Genomic DNA, 20,078 nt, shown 5'->3' with positions numbered 1-20,078 from the left:
GGACCAGCACTTTGCTTTGGGAAGTGGCAAAGCCATCTGGAAATTTCACGGCCTCTCAGTGTATGCAAGGCCACTTAAGGGTATGTGTGGGGACAGTGACTTTGGTAGGTGCTGGCCATGCTGGGAACACACTTCCTAGAAAGAGGGTGTGTGGTGGTACCCCCTGGGGTCATCCAGGCTGTGTAGGAAGAAGTGCAAGCTTCAGGATCCACTCCCTGCTCCCCTCACCATTCAGGGCCACTGAGGTGTCCCCTTGTGCATGAAATCACAGCCTGGGAGTTTACAGAAATCAACACATCCCAAAAAACTGCTGAGAGGGTTTCTCTGGTGATACCAGCAGGTTTGGGACGCTGTAAGAAGGTTCTTCCCTCTAACTCATCCCAACCTCTCCCAAATAAATCAATCCCAGGACAGGGAAAACAGCTGCATCAGCAGCTGTGCACTGCTGGACAGCCGGCCCAGTCAGAAGCATGTTCTCAGTCAGCAGTTTAAGACACAATGTGCATGGCTGAGACCTGGCAGAAAGATGCCCGGGGCTCATTTCAAAAAGGAACCCTGCCCATTTCCTAGGTCAGCAATCATGGTGCATGAAACATGGAAACAACCTGTCCCAGAATTTCCTCTCTGAGACATTTAGCCTGGAACCTTGGTTTCTCAAGATTTCACAGCAACTGTGTAAAAAAAAAAAATCAGGCTTTGGATCAAATGTCTTTGCTTAAGACTAAGACTAAAACTAATCAAGACCAGTATGACAGAATATTTAACATAAAAGCATCTGATGCTTTGTAAGCACCAATCCACATTATGGTAATACCCTGTCCATGTCTATCGTGTATCTATAAAAAGCACCAGTATAGGAGCAAAACACTTTTAGACGTAAACACTCAAGACAAAGCTAAGTTCCTAGTATTTTCCCACCACCTGGGAAGAGATTTTTAAAAATAAATTTGGAACTGTGAATTACCAGCTATTTTTCTTCTGATTCCTATAAAACAATTATATTGCGGTTCAGGTGGAAACTTGGCTTGTTTGCTCCTCTTGGTCTACTTTTAGATCCCGGTAATGATTTTTGTTTGTTTGGCTGTACCTCACGGCATGCAGGATCTTAGTTCCCCAACCAGGGATGGAACCCCCAGCCCTAGCAGTAGAAGCATGGAATCTTAACCACTGGACTGCCAGGGAAGTCCCCTGATAATGATTTCTTGAGAGTCATGCAGAATACGGCTTATTATGTATTACTGTCTTTCTTTCTTAAGGAACCACCTTGGGGAAGTATTAATTTTCACAACTGAAATCTACTAAAATCAGACAGGAGGGTGACTTGAGCCCTGCTGGACATCACTGTCAACTCTGGAATGCTCTTCCTGTTATGTCCAGCTGAAAGAATTCCTAACACATTGTTGCACGTATTCTACAGAATGACAGGCCTAGAGTCCCTTCAAGATTCAGAAGGGACCCATGATTTGTCACTTCATACCTGCAATCTGCCAGACACTGACCAGATTCCCAGAGGCGTCAACCGAGACAGTAAACATTCCGTGACACCATCTTTTCACCTTCCCTTTGTCCTCCTCACTCCAGGGAGAAAGCAAAGAGGAAACTGCTCAAGGAAAGATACAGAACAGAGAAGTTTATTTTACACTATCCGTCCAAGAAAACAATCTCCGTAAAACCAGTGCAAAATGTGTAACAGAATCCATAAGTGTGTCTCAGCTCCGAAAGCCCAAAGTGGTGATTCCCTCTCCCGCTCCTCCGGCAAGCAGGTGCCCCTCGGCCAAGGCCGGCCTCGGTGGGCACCGGCGACAGAAACATTCAACCCATTCGTAGCAGGTTATTTTTACAGTTCATACCAGAGTGTGTACAGGGGAAGGGGAAAACCATACCGAATGAATAGGTGATCAGTGCTTAAAGTAAATACATGGGGCAGCACGGGGCGAGAATCCACAGTTTCAATAAATACAAGTGAACAAGCATGGGTGGGTCTCAACTCGGTGGAGTTGTCTGCGGAGTAATTCAGCATCGGACAGAACCTAGCAGAGCTGCTGAGCAGCCATTGGCAACAACATCCACAGTAACACGCCCTTGAGTGAGTCTGCGTCCAACACATTCTGCGTTTCCAAGGTGTCAGTTCTGTTCCTCCTTCCTGTGTCTCCTCCCCACTCCCCGGGGAAGGGAGCGGGGCGCTGGGGCAGCTGGGCGTGGCGGCTGGGAGGAGACGCTGGCCCTCGAGCCAGCAGTCAGGGTCCAGTGTACTCAGTACGAGGGGCGGTGTCTGTGCAAAGTGCGCTTCTCCACTTCCCGAGAAACCAGTGTCTGCAACTCCTGCATCCAGGTCACACTCCCTGCGCCCCCAAACACCAAACCAAGAGCAGTCTCAGAGTCTCAGGTGGGAGGCACCTGCGGTGCCAGCTGCCTGGTGCTCAGGATGGAGAGGTTAACCGGGGCAGGTAGGCTTCAACTATTGCTTGAGAGGCTAGAAAGAACTGGGGAGAGAGTGATGGTCAGAATGGACAGGCGGGCAGCTGTCTTCTTCCTAGAAAACCCAGGGCCTCAGGGCAGGCCCCTGGGTGTGCCGAGAAGGAGTTTGTCCAGGGGCCTCTCCAGCCGCTCCTCCGATGGGCGCTAGATCCACACAAGCTCCAACGCACCTGGGACTCGACCCCAGAGGACGCAGCTGGGACGCCCAGTGGATCAGTGAGGATCCAGAGCCCGGTGAGAGAAGATGCGAGGAAAACAAGTCTCCATCTCTGGAAGGAAAAGAAGAAAAGGGGGGAGCCCCCAAAACCAAACAACCCCCAGACTCAGGAACCTAGAAATCAGCCCCAAACATAAGGAAAATCCCAAACGCTCCCTGTCACGCGTGGAGCCTCTCCTCTCTTTTCTCCACTGTCTCGGCTCATACATTAGGCCGGTCTTCCATCCAATAACTTAAAAAAGGAGGAGGGATATATGCTAAGTTTGCCTGGCTCAGGCCAGTTAGCAGCCAGTTTTTCTAGAATCTCAGTCATTGTTCAAAAATCGGGCTTGAAAATCCACGCGGAGGTCGGGAGTCTTCACGTGGAGGAGGGCAGAGCCGGAGTGGGGTTGGGGGTCCGGGATTGGCGGCTCCGGAGGCGGTGGAGGGTAGAGGGGGTAGGGGCAGGGCCCAGGAAGAGTCAGGGGGGTGGGAAGCGGAGGCCTGCGGGCAGCGCAGAGGCGGACTTGGGCGCCCGCTTGTATTGCACAGAAGGAGGGGCCGAGCTGGGCGCGGCCGCGGGTCAGTGGTCCCCGCACATGGGCAGGTTCACAAAGGTGAACACGTTGAACTCCGTCATGATGGAGAAGCACAGGAACACGCCGTATAGGAAAAGGCACCCACACCCCAGCTTCCTGTCCAGCTGCCACTTGTTCAGGTGGACGCCAAACACCTGCGAGGCACAGAGCAGGGTCAGAGGGCGTGGGGACCCCCCTGGGTTACGAAGCCCCTCCTCCACCGCGTCCCAGACCCCGCATGCGCACCGGGTTTCCCTCCGGCCGCTCTGACAGCTCCCTCTGTGTTCCTCTTGTGGCTCCGTCCCCAGCATCCTGAGCTCTGACTGTCCGGGGCACTGGGGACTCACACTTCGGCCTCTCTCTTCCACCTACGCTCACTCCCTGGGGGGGTCTCATCCGACTTCTTGGCTCTAAACCCCTTCTACGTCCTGGTGTCTCCAGCGTGGGCTTCCTCCTGAACCAGCTGTTCTGACATCGCCCCTGGGATGTCAGTTTGGCACTGAAAACTTCAGATATTGGAACTTGCTTCTTCTCCCAGACCTACTTCGTTTCAGTCCTTCAACAGCCCTCCAGGGCAGAGGGGCAGTGGTGAGACTGTGTCCCAGGAATGCCCGGCCACAGCATCCGGAGACACACTGCACCTGCAAGCCAGCGGGCACTGGGAGGTCAGGCACAAGGTCCCTACAGGCCTCACTTAGTCTGTATAATGGGGCTGATATCAGTGACTACCTATTGGAGTGTGGTGAGCTCCAGATGGGGAAATTCCCGTAGTAAGCATCTGTGTGACGGTTACAAGCATAATAATCCTAAGTCATACCAACCTGAAAAACCTCCTAAAAAGAATGAATAGATGAGTTTTCACTATTGTGTAAGGCAGTATTTGGTTTGGTAAAACCTTGGCGTTGGAGTTGCATGCTGGTCCTGGAAATGACCTCTCCTGCCCTTGTGAATTCCCATTCTCTACATATGTATGTTCTCATGACAGGCGTAATTCAACAAATGGTTCCTCAACAATTCAGGAAAAAACACATTGCATTTCCTACTGTGAAAGTTCAGTAGCATACATGTATGTTATCAGACACTTAGGGCAGGTGGGTCAGTCCACATGGTGGTGTGAACTTGCTCCCACCAAAGGTGTCAACTGAGTTGGAATAGTACATTATGCAAGTGGATGGATGGCCAAGGCAGTGCAGAGGCATCAAAGTGCACTCACTGTCCAGCAAGTCTGTCCTCAGTCTTTGAGTGTTGGTCACATCCATGGATTTATGGAGATGTTTAGGAACCTGGAATAGTCAATTAATTGGAATATAACCTTCTGTAGCCTCATCTTGCAGAAAAAGTGGGATTCTCCCTATTGCTTTTGATAAATGTTTGTGTTTGACATGAGACAGGCTGTGCTTCTGAGAGGAGGCTGGCACCTTTCAGAAAGGGAGCTTTCTCATGGGTTGCCAGGATCCACTTGTGGAGCATACAGCCACAAGACGGGACAACCTCGAGGCTGACTGTCCCTATCCACTGGGAGGCCAAGCCCATCTGGTGTCCAAACAGACTCTGTAGCCAGAGAACCCAAGAGGATGGGGGGAGAGGTGGGGACTGGAGAGCAGAGAGAGCTGCAGACCCACCGTGACGAAGACGGAGGCCAGGAGCAAGCCCACGGAGTAGATCAGCCCCCTGCTGTTCAGCCGGATCTGTGAGAGAGGATGACACTGTTAGGCTCCCGAACATCTGCCAAGTGCAAGGCGGTAAATTCTACTGAGGCCAAGACTCTCCTCCAGGATGGAGGGCATATGGCAGCTTTGCAGTGGGAATGGCACTTTCCTTGACACCCAGGGGGCACCCTGGCCTGGTCCACCCTCAACCCCATCCCTGCCCCCTCCAGCAGCGGCATTTGCTGACTGCCCTGTGGCCACTTGAATTCTCCATCCGCATGGCCTGATTCTTATTTACTGGGGGACTTGACTTCCAGGGAGCTTCCGATTTCCTGACACACAACTTTTAGGGTAAATTTAATAACGTGGGTCATGAGAGCAATATTTTGAAAAATATGACTAAACTTTTTAATCTCTTTTGCATTCAAATGTCTGTGACCTTCACCTGAACTTGATGGGAAGTGGTGAGTGAGGGTTGCTATTTTGAAAAGGCAAAGAAGAGTTAACATTCAATTTCTGATATTTTGTTTGTTTTCCACAGTAACACAGTGGGGTTAACAGGCAAACTTTGAAGATTAAAAAAAATGCAAACAACAATTTCTGGAATTCTTAGGAGCCCTGTCCAGTGCAACTTCCCATGAGGCACACATAGTCTCAGTTCCCTGATCAGAACCTGTGCCTTCAGCAGTAGAAGCGCAGTCTTAACCACTGGGTCACGAGGGAAGTTCAAGGGCAGTAGGTCTTACTCCCTGTAAAAAACTAGTTTCTTGGGGTCTTGCTAAGCCAGACAATCTCACCAACCATTCTCACCTCTGGATAAGGCTTGGAGCCTCAACTGTGCAGTGTGGACCTAAACCAGCATCCCCTGCTCCTGCCTCACAGATGCGAGGCCCAGGAAGTGCAAAGGCAGGCGGTCCCTATGGCAATGCCCTTCTGAGAGCAGACAACGCACTCGGATTGTTCAGTCTTGACATTTAACGTTGTTTTTATTTCTTGCCTTCGAAACTATGAATTTTCATCCTCAAATTCCCTCTTGGCAGTTGCTGGAGAGGAAACAGGAGGCTGGCTGGTTCCTGAGTCAATAGGAATTTAGGCTCCACGGATGTGTCTTTTAGTGCAAATGCACACAGAGACTGCATCACCCCCAATTTCCTGCATGCATGTGGCTCATAAAACAGCCCTCTGAATCCCATACCATTTGTTTAAGGACCTGAACCTTCAGCCTCAAAGACTCTGACTTCCCCCACATTGCAGTTTAAAATCTCTGTATGTTTTGAGGTCAGCTCCACCCGACCAGCAAATTCTTTTAGGAAAAACAAGAAGCCCCTGGATTTTCATTAATTGGTTTATAACTCGGAACACATGTGGTTGTCACTTTGCATTTTCTAACTTGAGTGGTTTGAACACTTGCTTAGGCTTGGGTTCCAAATGGATACATCCAGCTGGGACTTTATGCTATGTAACATCACAGGGTGGGGGGCTTTCCTTGAACGGTGACATGAGGTCAGAAAAGTGAATGAGCCGACCGAAGAGAAGCACTGGAACACAGCTTTCTCCCCAGAGTGCGTGACCACACATGGGCTGCCCTGAGGTCTCGCGGCAGCTCCTCGAGGTGTCCTGAGCTGCCTGTAAAGGTGAGACAGCTGAGGCTCCAGGAAGTAGCCCTTAGCCCCAGTAAGACTCAGCTCACAGTGTGAGTGTGAGTGTGAGAGTGTGTGAGTGTGTGTGTGTGTGTGTGTGTGTGTGTGTGTGTGTGTGTGTTGCGGTGAGTGGTTTCCCCACCTATCCAAGCAATTCTACGACACCAGCTGGGTGTCCTTCATCTGACACTACCTATCTGGAGGCACCATCAGGTCCCACAGGCTAGGGCTCAGCCCTGCAAGGCTGTCTCCCCCACCCCTACTGGAGAAGCAGGTACAAGTCCAGGCTGTCACCTGTGCTTCTGATGAGCAGGTCATAGATCTGAGGTTCACACAGAGGTTCCAGAAAGGAACCCCCTCCTCGGGGTCAGCTGGTTTGATGGGAGGGCTCACAGAGTTCAGAGAAACCCTTTCCTTACTACATCATTGGGTTGGTTATTAAAACATGATGTGACTCAGATGGACGAGACGTGCAGGGCGAGGTGAGGGGAAAGGCTCAGGGTTCCGGGCCTCTCGGGGCCCACTCTCCCTGCATCTCCACGTGTTCCCAGAAGTTCTCTGAACCCCATTGTTTTGGGGCTTTTACGCAGGCCTCGTTACAGAGGCACAACTGATTAAATCTATAGCTGCTGCTGACTGAGGGACTTCCAGCCCCTCTCTCTGCCCCAGAGTTCACAGTACTGGGAAGCAAAGTTCCAGCCCTCAAACTACAGGGTTGGCTCTCCTGCCAACCAGCTCCATCCTTAGGTGCTATCCTAAAGTCACTTCATTCACATAAAAAGATAATTCTGAGGCTTTCAGGAGCTCTGTGCTAGAAAAAAAGACCAAACATAAATTTCTTACTACAAATCGCAGTATTACATAAGGCCATGGAGCTGGTAAGGGGTCACGTCTGCACTTAGAGTCAGGCTTCAGCCTGAAAATTCTAGACTCTCTGATGCACCTTGCAGGGCACAGGAGAAAAGCCAGGGCTTTCTCCACCTGCTAACTCTCTAGGCTTGCATATGGGCCCCTCTTACCATCTTGGTGGGACCACCTGACTTCCTGGAGCCCATGCTGGCATCTGTGGTCTGTGTCTGTGGCTCCTCCTTGAGCCTTGGAAGAGCCACCACCCACCTCTCTGGTCACACCTGCCCACCCCCTACTGGGTCACCCCCCCACACACCTGGAATAAAGTCCTCACCACATCCTCATCTTCAGAATAGAGTGGTTTCGGGAGGGATCTAAAACTTTGATGGTGAGACTGAATCTACTTCAGGCCTTGGTGACCCAGGAAAGACCCTGCTGCTAAGTAGCTTCGGTCATGTCCGACTCTGCGTGACCCCATTGACAGCAGCCCACCGGGCTCCCCCATCCCTGGGATTCTCCAGGCAAGAACACTGGAGTGGGTTGCCATTTCCTTCTCCAGTGCATGAAAGTGAAAAGTGAAAGTGAGTCGCTCAGTCGTGTCCAACTCAGTGACGCCATGGACTGCAGCCCACCAGGCTCCTCCGTCCATGGGGTTTTCCAGGCAAGAGTACTAGAGTGGGGTGCCATTGCTTTCTCCGAGGAAAGACCCTACCTCCCCCCAAATATCACCTCATTTTTACTAAAATCTAAAGAGCAAGATTCACCTTAAGGGAATTGGGTGGTGTCATTGCAGCCCCTAGGGCCTTGTTAGAACAGCCTTGAGAAGAATCATTCATTGCGAAGCCCCCAGATGATCCCCAGTTACCCCACTGGGTCTGTGGGAACAGCCTGTGGCCAGGCCCTGGCAATGGCTTCTGCATTTTCCTGGTTTCCATGGTGTCAGTATTCCTGCCAAGGTCAAGTGCAAGCTGCCCACGTGGCCTCACTGAGAGTGGAGTGGGGAAGGGCTCCATGCAGCTGTCCCAGGGTTGGGGCAGGGTTTGCAGAAAAAGAAAAACTGCCCTGGCAACTGGAACAGAAACTGCATACCAGAAGATCGACTCAAGAACGTTCACCCTCGAGAACATTCTTCCTTGAGAAGGAAGACGTGGTAGCATTGAGAACCAACTGGTAGGTTCTGGGTGCACTGGCTGAGTCGGACACAGCTTTGCTCTCAGAGGGTGAGGGAAGGTGACACCCCACCCCCACTGCAGAGGCAGTGGACATGGCTGGGTGGCTTCTCGGAGGAGGTGACAGCTGGAGGACAGCTGACATTAGAAGGAGGACCTTGGGAAGAGCCTTCCTCCATGTGGCCAGTCTTTCTGGAAACATTCTCCTCATCCTTGCCCTTTCTGGCTGACCACCCCCCAGCCTCCTTCCCTGAATGGTTTTCTCACTACCTGACATCAGGCTATGGTCCTGGTTCTCTTCTCTGTTTGCCCTTACTCCCTGTAGGAGCTTTAGGCTTAACAACCCATAGCAACACTCTTGACTGTCAGAGGTCTTGCCTCTGAATTGATCTCACTGTCTGCCCGATGTCTCCACCAGGATGACCCTCAGATACATCACACCTCATCTGGTTCTAAGCACAACCCTGAATCCTGTCGCTTAAATATGCACTCCCACCCTGGCTCCCCTGGGGGCTCTCTCCCCCAGGTCACATATTCTGTTTTTCCTTCAAATGCTTCATAACTGGTCTGGCTGCCCTCTGTCTTGTCTGGCTCCACGATGGTGTAATCACTCACCTAGAGCCAGACGTCCTGGAATGCGAAGTCAACTGGGCCTTAGGAAGCATCACTATGAAGAAAGCTAGTGGAGGTGATGGAATTCCAGTTGAGCTATTTCAAATCCTAAATGATGATGTTGTGAAAGTGCTACACTCAATATGCCAGCAAATTTGGAAAACTCAGCAGTGGCCACAGGACTGGAAAAGGGCAGTTTTCATTCCAATCCCAAAGAAAGGCAATGCCAAAGAATGCTCAAACTACCGCACGATTGCACTCATCTCACATTCTAGCCAAGTAATGCTCAAAATTCTCCAAGCCAGGCTTCAACAGTACGTGAACTGTGAACTTCCAGATATTCAAGCTGGATTTAGAAAAGGCAGAGGAACCAGAGATCAAATTGCCAACATCCTCTGGATCATCAAAAAAGCAAGAGAGTTCCAGAAGAACATCTATTTTCACTTTATTGACTATGCCAAAGCTTTTGACTATGTGGATCACAACAAACTGTAGAAAATTCTGAAAGAGATGGGAATACCAGATCACCTGACCTGCCTCTTGAGAAATCCGTATGCAGGTCAAGAAGCAACAGTTAGAACTGCACATGGAACAACAGACTGGTTCCAAACTAGGAAAGTAGTACATCAAGGCTGTATATTGTCACCCTGTTTATTTAGCTTCTATGCAGAGTACATCATGAGAAATGCTGGACTGGATGAAGCACAAGCTGGAATCAAGATTGCCAGGAAAAATATCAATAACCTCACATATGCAGACAACACCACCCGTATGACAGAAAGTGAAGAAGAACTAAAGAGCCTCTTGATGAATGTGAAAGTGGAGAGTGAAAAAGTTGGCATAAAGCTCAACACTCAGAAAATTAAGATCATGGCATCTGGTCCCATCACGTCATGGCAAATAGATGGGGAAACAGTGGAAACAGTGGCAGACTTTATTTTGGGGGGGTTCCAAAATCACTGCAAATGGTGACTGCAGCCATGAAATTAAAAGACACTTGCTCCTTGGAAGAAAAGTTATGACCAACCTAGACAGCATATTCAAAAGCAGAGACATTACTTGCCAACAAAGATCTGTCTAGTCAAAGCTATGGTTTTTCCAGTAGTCATGTATGGATGTGAGAGTTGGACTATAAAGAAAGCTGAGCCCCGAAGAATTGATGCTTCTGAACTGTGGTGCTGGAGAAGACTCTTTAGAGTCCCTTGGACTGCAAGGAGATCCAACCAGTCCATCCTAAAGGAAATCAGTCCCGAATATTCATTGGAAGGACTGATGCTGAAGCTGAAACTCCAATACTATGGCTACCTGATGTGAAGAACTGATTCATTTGAAAAGACCCTGATGCTGGGAAAGATTCAAGGCAAGAGGAGAAGGGGACGACAGAGGATGAGATGGTTGGATGGCATCACCAACTCAATGGACATGAGTTTGAGTAAGATCCGGGAGTTGGTGATGGACAGGGAAGCCTGGCGTGCTGCAGTCCATGGGGTCGCAAAGAGTCAGACTTGACTGAGCTACTGAACTGAACTGAACTAACCCTTTCCCCACACTACAGCTAGACTTCTCTTTCTCAAAGGACGGACAATCACACCACCCCCTTTCTTGTCCCCACGACCATGGCTCTCAGTGTCCCTGCCCATGTGGCCTCTCTGGGCTCCAGTTCACCCCTGCCACTCATCCCTGTCCATCCCACAGCCCCTACCACAGCCCCAGGCAGAGGAACTGTCCTTGGGTCCTTCAGCGCCTGGAACATTCTCATTGGGTCTTCTACTAGCTGTTCCTTTGCTTAGAAAAAGCCTCTCACCTTCACCTGCTTCGCTTCTGATAATCTCAGTTTCTCAGGGTAAGGGTCATTTCCTCACATGCATCCAGGTGCCCTGGCCCCTGCACACACAGCCACATGCTGCCCTGAATGCTGCATGGCCAGCTCTCAGGAGCGCAGGGGTCACACTGTGTGGTCACGCCCTCCCAGAGGCGGGGGCTGCAGGAGCACAGGACAGTGTCTGTCTGGCTCACTGAGGCAGCCCCAGCGACGGCTACCAGCTCAGCACAGAGAAGGCAGTCAATTCGTGTCTCAGTAGAAGAGTGACCTGGACAGAGGGGTGGGGGGAGAACGCTTCCAATCACTTCTTGTTACCTCCATGGATTCTGGAATAAGGTGGACTCTTGCTTGGAGAGAGAGAAAGACAAGACTCCCTTGCTGCCCCTGTTCGCTGCTTCTTAGGTTTCTTTTATGTCTCTAAGCCCCAGCTCAGAAATCTAGATTTTGCCCTAGCTACCTGGAGCCTGCCCAGTGACTTTCTTAGTTTGGTGGGAGCAGGTGGGAGAGACTTATCACCGAAATGGAATAAGAAGTACTCATTTTCCAAACCGACTTTTAGAAATAGCTATTACTGGGGGCACTTAGGTAGCTAGCTGGCTTCTGAGAAAGACACAAGTACTCAGAAATGTCAAAATCTGTGCAACTGCCTTCCTTCCTTGCTGTCAGATGCCTGAACCTAATACTTTGCATAAAACAGCTGTCTCAGTGGTAATTATCCAGTAATCATGACCTGGAAATCCATCTAGGCGAGATGGAAAAATGGCTTCAGAACCGTAGCAGCTCACTTGCGAGGGTGGGGAGGCCATTAAATCCACACAGGCCACTGAGTACTGATATCAGAGAGACAGGAAGATGTCATGGGGGTCACTGAAATGCTAACAGCTGGAGGCCCCTGACTGTCCTTTCAGAAGGAACACTCTCTCCTGGAAAAAGCTGGAGGCGGAGAAGAGGGAAGACTAAACATTCAAGACCAATAAGCCTCTAAATTTGCTTTTCCATGAGCCTGAAATTAGCTCCAAGCAACTTCTGCATCTTGGCCTGAAGTTACACATGCCCTTACAGTGTGGCTGGGTGTGGGGGGCTGGCCCAGAGGGCCCAATGGAAGCTGTGGAGGGACCAGGGCGTGGACAAATGGGTCACCTTCACGGAAGGATCCAGAGTGGTTCCTCTGACATGCAGATGGAAACTGCGGTACTCACCTCTTACTGCGGCTGCGGGCAGTGGGTGTTTGAGCTGCACCAATGCCTGTGGGATTTTACTCCTAACTTTTTCTGGATGTCTGAGAATCACCACCCTGAATGTACATTATTTAACTGGGCTAAAATACAGCAACGCTCTCAGGAGCTACTGATGTATGAGGAATGCTCATCCCTACAATTGAGGAAATAAAATGTATTCTCTATTTAAACAAGGTAAATGTCCTGCTGCATGGATGGCAAATGCCAAGGGGACAAGGTCTCACACTCAGGCTCCAGCAGTAGGGAAACAGTATGGGTAAATGACTGTCAGACAAAGTCGGTCTTCACTTGTTCCAGCCACGTGTCAAGTGCTTGAATGTCTCATGGGACTAGAGGCTGACTGTATTCCACATTCCATGGCTGGAACATTTCCATCATTGCAGAAAGTTCAACTGGGCAGGCTCTGCTCCAGAGTTTTCCCTGATTAGAATTCTCTAGTTAAAGTTTCTCTAATTTTCTATGACTTGGAAGAAAAGCTATGACAAATCTAGACAGCGTATTAAAAAGCAGAGACATCTTTGCTGACAAAGGTCCATCTAGTCAAAGCTATGGTTTCTCCAGTAGTCATGTACGGATGTGAGAGCTGGACCATAAAGAAGGCTGAGCACTGAAGAACTGATGCTTTTGAGCCGTGATGTTGAAGAAGACTCTTGAGAGTCCCTTGGACTGCAAGGAGATCAAAGCTGTCAATCCTAAAAGAAATCAACCCTGAGTATTTATTGGAAGGACTGATGCTAAAACTCTGGCCACCTGATGTGAAGAGCCAACTCACTGGAAAAGACCCTGATGCTGGGAAAGATTGAAGACGGGAGGAGAAGGGGACGACAGAGAACGAGATGGTTGGATGGCATCACTGACTTAAAGGGCATAAGTTTGAGCTAGCTCCGGGAGATGGTGAAGGACAGGGAAGCCTAGAGTGCTGTATTCCATGGGGTCGTGAAGAGTCCGACATGAACAACAACAACAAATTTTCTATGAAGATCATAAGTTACTTTTATAATCAGAAAAAAGGACTAAAAAAAGGAAAGTTTAATTTGTGGACTGTTGGAAAAATCCAGGAGATTATTTTGGGAATGGCAAAACAGAATCAAGGTGATTTGTATCGAAAGGGAACTAGCGAGGCTTAAATGGAAAATACTGTTCTCAGCGGAAGTACAGAAAAGGATGTGTTACCCAGAAGGGAGGCAGTCCACACGTGACCCAGGAAAAGGCACTCAGAGGCTGGATGAGAGGGAGTGGAGGGGCAGCTTGGGATGGCAGAGAGACAGACCCTACAATAGCAGGGCACTCGTGGACCGTGGCTACTCTACAGCCCCAGTAAGAGGTTATCCAGCAGGTCCCTCCTGTCTGGACTCCACTCTCAACCTGGCACCCGGGACCGCAGGACTAATTCATGTCTCCTCCCCTTCCTGGGTAGCCAGCTCCATGAATGACCTGGAGCCCCCTTACATGTAGGTGGGAATGTGTGATTTATGGGAAAGAATATGAAAAAGAAAATGCATATAGATGTATAATTGAATCACTTTGCTGTACATCAGAAACTAACACAATGCTGTAAATCAACTATAGTCCAATAAAATAAATTTTTACAAAACCAATATGGGGAAAGATGAAAAAAAAATCAACTCACACACAAAAAACCATTACCTTCTAATGGGAGAATTGGGTAAAGGGCATAAAGAGATAATTATCTGAAGGAAGAATCTAAAAGGCCAATACATGTGAAAAAGAATGTTTAGTCTCTCTGGTAATTAAAGTAAGATTGACTAAAACACAGTTTAAAAAAAAAACAACTCATGCTGCTGAATCTCAAAAAACCCATCAAAAATGTCATTATGTAAATCTATGTATCTCATCAGTTTGAATGTCATCATTTTTGATTAACTAAGAGCACCCACATGGTCTGCCCTGCATGACATCTAGGCCACATGCCCCCAGGCTTGCTCTGCTCCACTTACATGGGGCCCTTCCTGTTCTCCAACAGGCTGAGTGCATGTCTGCCTCAGGGCCTTTGCACAGCTGTTCCTTTTGCCTAGAATGCTTTTGCTCTGCCCTGCCCCAGTTTCTCCATGATTGCCTCTTCTCTAGTTATTCAGACTTCAACTCACAGTCACCTCTTGTAAGGAGCTTTCCCAGAACCCCCTCTGTCCCATCTCCCAATTTCATAGACAGCAGAGAAGAGATCTCAGCTCCTTAGGACACATAATGCTTCCTTCCAATGTCTTGTGCTTATCTTAACTCTCTGGTGAAATCTTCCTGCCAACAGGTAGATTCACATGAACCAAACATGTATGGCCTTTCTCACTATGTGTTTAGAAATTTCAATGGACACACTCTCCCTACTTGAAACAGGTGCAAGGGAAGCAACTTGGAAACAACCACCATCTTATAAATGAGCCACGATCTTTTCTTTGGAAAACACACTTACCTACAACACATACAGACAGACTAAAACACGCTCAATGACATGTTCAGAGAAGCACCAACACTGGGTTGGGTATGAATACCGCAGAGGTGTCATCCTTTTTTCCCTCCCTGATACAGACAGAAACCTCTAACTGCAGTTCCTCCGTCCATCTCTGGACAGTGGCTGGGACAGGAGTTCCCCTCAGCAGAGGGGGATCACTTTGGCAGGCTGGGAAAGAGCACTGACATCTAGCTGGAACTCCCAAGTCCCCATCTGCAAATCCACCTGGAGTCAGAGTTGGCTTGGTCTTGAGAAAGAGCGTGGGGCCGTCACTGCAGAGTGTGATGGTCACCAGATCCCTGGCAGAGACAGCGTCATGTACTTTGTGTCCTTCCCTTCAGGAATAAAATATTTTGCGTGCAAAACAAATCCTCAGAGCAAGGGTTGGTGAATTAGGGCCTGTGGGCCAAACCTGGCCCCTCCGCTGTTTTTGCAGAGTCCATGAGTGAAGAAGGGTTTTTTACATTTTTTCATTGGTTGAAAAGTTTTGAAAAGAATCATAATGTGTCACGACATGTGAAAGTCATATGAAATTCAAATTTCAGTTTCTATACATAAAGTCGGACTGAAACAGCCACGTTTATTGGCCTGCCATCACCTGTTGCTGCCTTCAGGCCAACACAGCAGAGCTGATGACGACTGTGATGGAGACCATCTAGGCCACGGGGCCTAAAGTATTTACCATCTGACCCTTTCCTGAAGCTTGTAACAGCTCCGTCTGCTCTTGAGTCCTGAATGTCCCCACGTGGGCCTGACCCTGAGAAGACTTGGCCAGGAGAATTTGTTTCCTCTCAATGCAAGTGTTTCCACACCTCCTCTGCCCTGAGACATAGTCCCAGTGGCTGAGGTCACCAGGGAGAAAATTCCACTTACATAGGATCCGTAATCCACAGCCAGGGTCTGCAGTGCCCAGGGGAGACCGAGCCCGATGAGGATGTCAAAAACATTGCTCCCGATGGAGTTGGACACGGCCATGTCCCCCATGCCTGTAAGGACAAGAGGTCACTGGAGTGAGGAAGGTGGTCTCTGGGGGGTGCCCCGGCCCTTGAAGACTCTCTCCAGCCCCTGGCCTGACAGCCGGAGACCTGGTGGGCAGGTGGGCCGGCCCAGGTACTCGGGTCTGTCCCAGACCATCCATGACTGTAGGATGATTCCGGTTATAAAATAGTCATTGAATGTGTATTTTCAATAAATAGAATGAAATACACATGCTATTGAACTGCTGAGCTTTATTTCAGATATGATCATTGGTTAAATGTAATTCAAAAAACGAAATCTGGTTGCAAAAATTCTGAACTATTCTGTGGAAAGGAATAAACTCAACAGCCTATAAAGGGCTCATGAGTTCACCAACCTGCACAGTTCAGTGTCATTATCCATCTGCTCCATATCCATATCTTCTTCTAAATAACTGAGCAACATTAAGGAAAATAATGTAACCAGTAGAATTTTGTGAGGACCAGTGGAGGACACTTTGCCAAGGGTGGGAGCTATACACTGTTTGCTGAAAACCAATCTCCTCCTGCACAAATCAGGTTCATAAATGAAAGTAGGTGCTGGGGGGCCATCTGGGGGGCTTCCACCCAGGGGTGGGTAGACTGTAATCTTGGTTTTGAGGGTGGAAGGGTCTGTCACACACTGAAGAGTAACGTCTGGCACTTAGGCTATGAGGTCCATCCTCTCTAAGCTCAGTTTCCTCATCCATGAAATGGGTATATGACTGTCTCTAATTCATAGAATTGTTAAATTAAGTAAGATCATGTGTCCAAATTGCTCTGTTCAGTGTGGGGCTATCATCAGCAGATGTCAGCTATCACTGTATTTCTTACTATTTTTAATAATAGAAACAATACAACCCCGGAGGGCACGAGGGGACAACCTAGTATACGAAAGGGTATATAGTATACCTAGTATATAGAAAGGGTCTCTGCCTTGCTCGAGGGTGGATCTTCTGGCTTGTTTCCCTGTTATTCTGATGCCAGCAAGCCTTCTGACCAGCCTGGCACTGAGGTGGCCAGCACTCCTGCACAGCTGGGATGCAGTGCCCTGGTAACTGCCATGCAAGCTCCCCCTACCCCCTAAGTAGGGAGGCCTGGCTTCCCTTCCCAGCCCTCCCCACGTGGGCCCCACCTTGTCTGGCCACAATGAGGCTGGCCATGCAGTCGGGCACGCTGGTTCCAGCTGCCAGGAAGGTGATCCCCATGATGACGTCAGGAATCCCCAGCGTGTAGCCGATGATCGTGACCTGGGAGCGGGGTGGGGGTGTGGGGAAGGGAGGCAGGAAAAGACGGTGAGTGGAGGGCCGATGCCAGCCCCGCCGGCCCGTCGACCCTGTCACCAAAGCTGAAGAATCTGCAATCTGGGCGGTCTAGGGGCAGCGTCTGCATTCCGTGTCAAAGACAGAGGGCCAGGAATGTCTCAGGGAACAGAGAGGTGGAGTTACAGAGCCCATGCTTTCCAACCAAAGACTGGCCTTTTCACACGTTCCTTTGGGTGAGGCAGGCGGCCTGAGAGAGGAGAAACAGAGTTGCTGGAAAAAGGCAACAGCGGGACAGTTTTTGAACTCAGGATGTTCCTGGGGACCCAGAATGGATGGCTGCCATGCTGCGCTAGGAAATCCACTGTCGAAGTCTCAGGTCGGCTGCATGACGAGACTTTACGAGAGTTGGGAGGGGGCTGAATAACACCACCCAGTCCAGTAAGAAAAGCTGCCAGCTGCCGATTCCTTCCCTCCCTTCCTGGCAGCTTGGGAACATCATCTGCCCACATCACCCTCTGCTCCACGGTGGCTTACATCTGCCTAGAAGTCAGGTGCTTTTAGTGTAACTTACTTAACTCTCACTACAACCCCAGGGTATACCTACTGGTGTCATCTCCATTCTCCGAGTGGCCCTGGGGCATCCCCTGCCCAGAGAGCAGGCACATGGGCATGGGCAGCACCTCTGTGTACACAGGGGGAGGGGTTAAGTCAGCCCAGAGGCAGTGCTTCTATTCTGTAAATGAGCTCATTCTGGCTCCCAGTTTTCAGATGGGCAAACTGGGAGGACAGCAGTGGGTGGGATGGAGTGACCAGGGGTGGGAGGCACAAGTGAGTGAGTGGAAAGAGACCCGTTCCAGGTGCCCTGGCCTCAGGAGAGGACAACATGCAGGAGCTAAACGTTAGGTCATTGTGGGATGCACCCTCCCTCACGTTCTATAAAACTGTAAGAAATGCAGACAGCATGTGGCCAGTACCCACTCCTGCCAGCTCCTCCAGGATCCTTGCATGGGAGTCTGGCCTCACTTCCTCCCCTCCAAAGGTTTGGGGGACATTATTTAAATCTGCTAGGATGCCTGGCTTGGTCTCTTTCAAGCAGAGGCTGTGTGTCTCATTTTCGCCCAGTGCTGGACTGGATTTGCGGTGGCCTCGGGTTCTCCGCCTTCCGTGCTCCAGGGAGGAAAGGGAGACACAGAAACACAGCAGCTTCTTGGGGCTGCTCTGGAGCCTTTTGCGCAATGGAGCTGCAAGCATCCTGCTCACCCGTGTTTTTCTGTTCTCACCCTCCGTGGGGTCCCTGCATGAATTGGTTTGGCTCCATGGGGCTCGAGCTGGGAAGAGGACCCTGTCCCCGCTGTGCCTGAGGTTACCATGGTTACAGCTGAGGCTACCGTGCTGGGAAGCGATTCTCCAGGTGTCTGTACCAGATCTCGAGGGTTTCTCCTGGTCTCCCCTTACTCCCGGTCCTTTCCCAGGGCTTCTCCGAACCTCCCCCAGAGTGGAAGGAGGCTAACAGAAAGAGGGTGAGCCTAAGATCTGTCAGCTACTTTGCATGTTAGTGGACTTCAGAGAAAAACCACTGGACACCTGGCGGTCAGGGATACCAATGCTATCCCCCAAAGTTGGCACCCAACGAAAAGGTCAAATAAAAACAGCGATGGACACAGCGTGAGGGAGAGACCCCTGCCTATGCGATTTGGATTGAAGAATAATATGTCTTTGATGTTGAAGGCAGGGGATAATTATGAGTCAGTTGTGTCAGGTTTACACATTTGTTATTACCTCCAAAATAATCTTTTCAGAGCATTTTTTAGCTCTTGAGTTTAATTCTCCAGCATCTATATCTCATCTCTAGCCGATGCTCAAGCACAATGAGATGTACGTAAGTCATGGTTTTTAATTTCTTCCCAGCTCCAATTACAATGAATTAGGGCCACTCCCCAGTTAAAAGTGAGCATCGTGCATGGGCAGTGAGTGCACTCTGGGTTTCCTAGGATGGCTTTAGGGCAGAAACGCTTTTGAGCGAAGGCCCCTCAATCAAGGCCAACTCTTGAATCATTGTTTCAGCTTCAGAAGGGACCCTTGAGCATTCACTTGGTTCAGTGACTTCATTTTCTGGTTGAAGAAACTGAGCTGAGATGGGGAGTGACTGTGATGGATGGAGTGTCACTTCTTGTGCCTCCCACCTTGCCTCCATGCTGGCTGCCTGTGACCCTGAAGGTCTTCCCACCAGAGCAGGTTGGGTGTTTGCCCCCAACTTCACAGACGCTTGGCAGATGGAGGCTGGGTGGAAATCTCAAGCCAAGGCCCCAGAAGGCCCCCATATTTGCCTTTGCCCTCCTGCATTCCAGTGACCCACTGTGAAAAGACATTCCCCAGGTAGCCACTGGTCCAGAGAAAATGGGCAAACACAGAGCAGACACAAGCCCCACCTGCTGCCTGAGCCAAAGGCACCCACACTGGAGCTGAAGGCAGGCTGCTTAGCTGGTGATCGGTGAGACCAGTCACCCACAGTCTACCTGCCGACACATGAGCAGGAGGATAAGTTCTGATTCTAAGCCACGGAATCTAGGGCTGGTTGTTACACAGTGTATGGCAGCAACAGCTGACTGATGGAGTTACTGGGCTAAAACCTCTGCCCTGGCTCCCCTCTGGTTGAGTTTCTCTCTGAAGGGACCCAGCACCCTGGGGTCCTGGACTCACCATCCACACCATCATGTAGGAGAAGGCTGCGATCCACAGCGTGGACGAAGCGAAGGTCACCATAAACCACTTTTCCCAGCGGGGCTTGTTACAGTTGGGGACAGTGAAGTACAAGACGAAGCTCAGGGGCCAGGTGAATGCCCACTTCACTGTTTCCAGTTTGCCAGCTGGGAAAACAACAAAGGCAAAACAAACAAACAAACAAATCAGTGAGGCGCGTTTTCCCGCTCCATCCTCAGCATGAGTGTCCCCAGACATTAAGCCTGACTGTGGTGCTCCTTACCACAAAGACTCGAGTGCCTGTCCACCAACAAGACCAAGAGAAATAGAAAGTGCCCACCAGCTGGTAGGCCTCAAAATGACAGGATGCTTCACTTCTGAGTAATACAGAGCTGGGGGGTGCAGGGGGATGGTTTGGCA

At 49.9% G+C, this 20,078-nt stretch overlaps 1 protein-coding gene across 1 annotated transcript in view; it reads right to left on the bottom strand.

Annotated features, from left to right (window-relative positions):
* Window positions 1-2,693: 2,693 nt before the first annotated feature.
* Window positions 2,694-20,078, bottom strand: part of SLC24A3 (solute carrier family 24 member 3) — a 423,377-nt gene continuing 405,992 nt past the window's right edge. The window contains exons 15-19 of the mRNA XM_052650424.1: window positions 19,659-19,825; window positions 16,829-16,943; window positions 15,572-15,684; window positions 4,875-4,940; window positions 2,694-3,407 (exon numbers count right to left, since the gene is read on the bottom strand). Coding sequence (XP_052506384.1) covers window positions 3,258-3,407; window positions 4,875-4,940; window positions 15,572-15,684; window positions 16,829-16,943; window positions 19,659-19,825 — 611 coding nt within the window. The 3' untranslated portion in view covers window positions 2,694-3,257. The remainder of the gene's footprint in view (window positions 3,408-4,874; window positions 4,941-15,571; window positions 15,685-16,828; window positions 16,944-19,658; window positions 19,826-20,078) is intronic.

Source organism: Budorcas taxicolor, chromosome 13 (genome assembly GCF_023091745.1).
Source record: "Budorcas taxicolor isolate Tak-1 chromosome 13, Takin1.1, whole genome shotgun sequence".
Lineage (NCBI taxonomy): Eukaryota > Metazoa > Chordata > Mammalia > Artiodactyla > Bovidae > Budorcas > Budorcas taxicolor.
The sequence above is the reverse complement of the archived record's forward strand: the minus strand, read 5'-3'. Positions and strand labels throughout refer to the sequence as shown.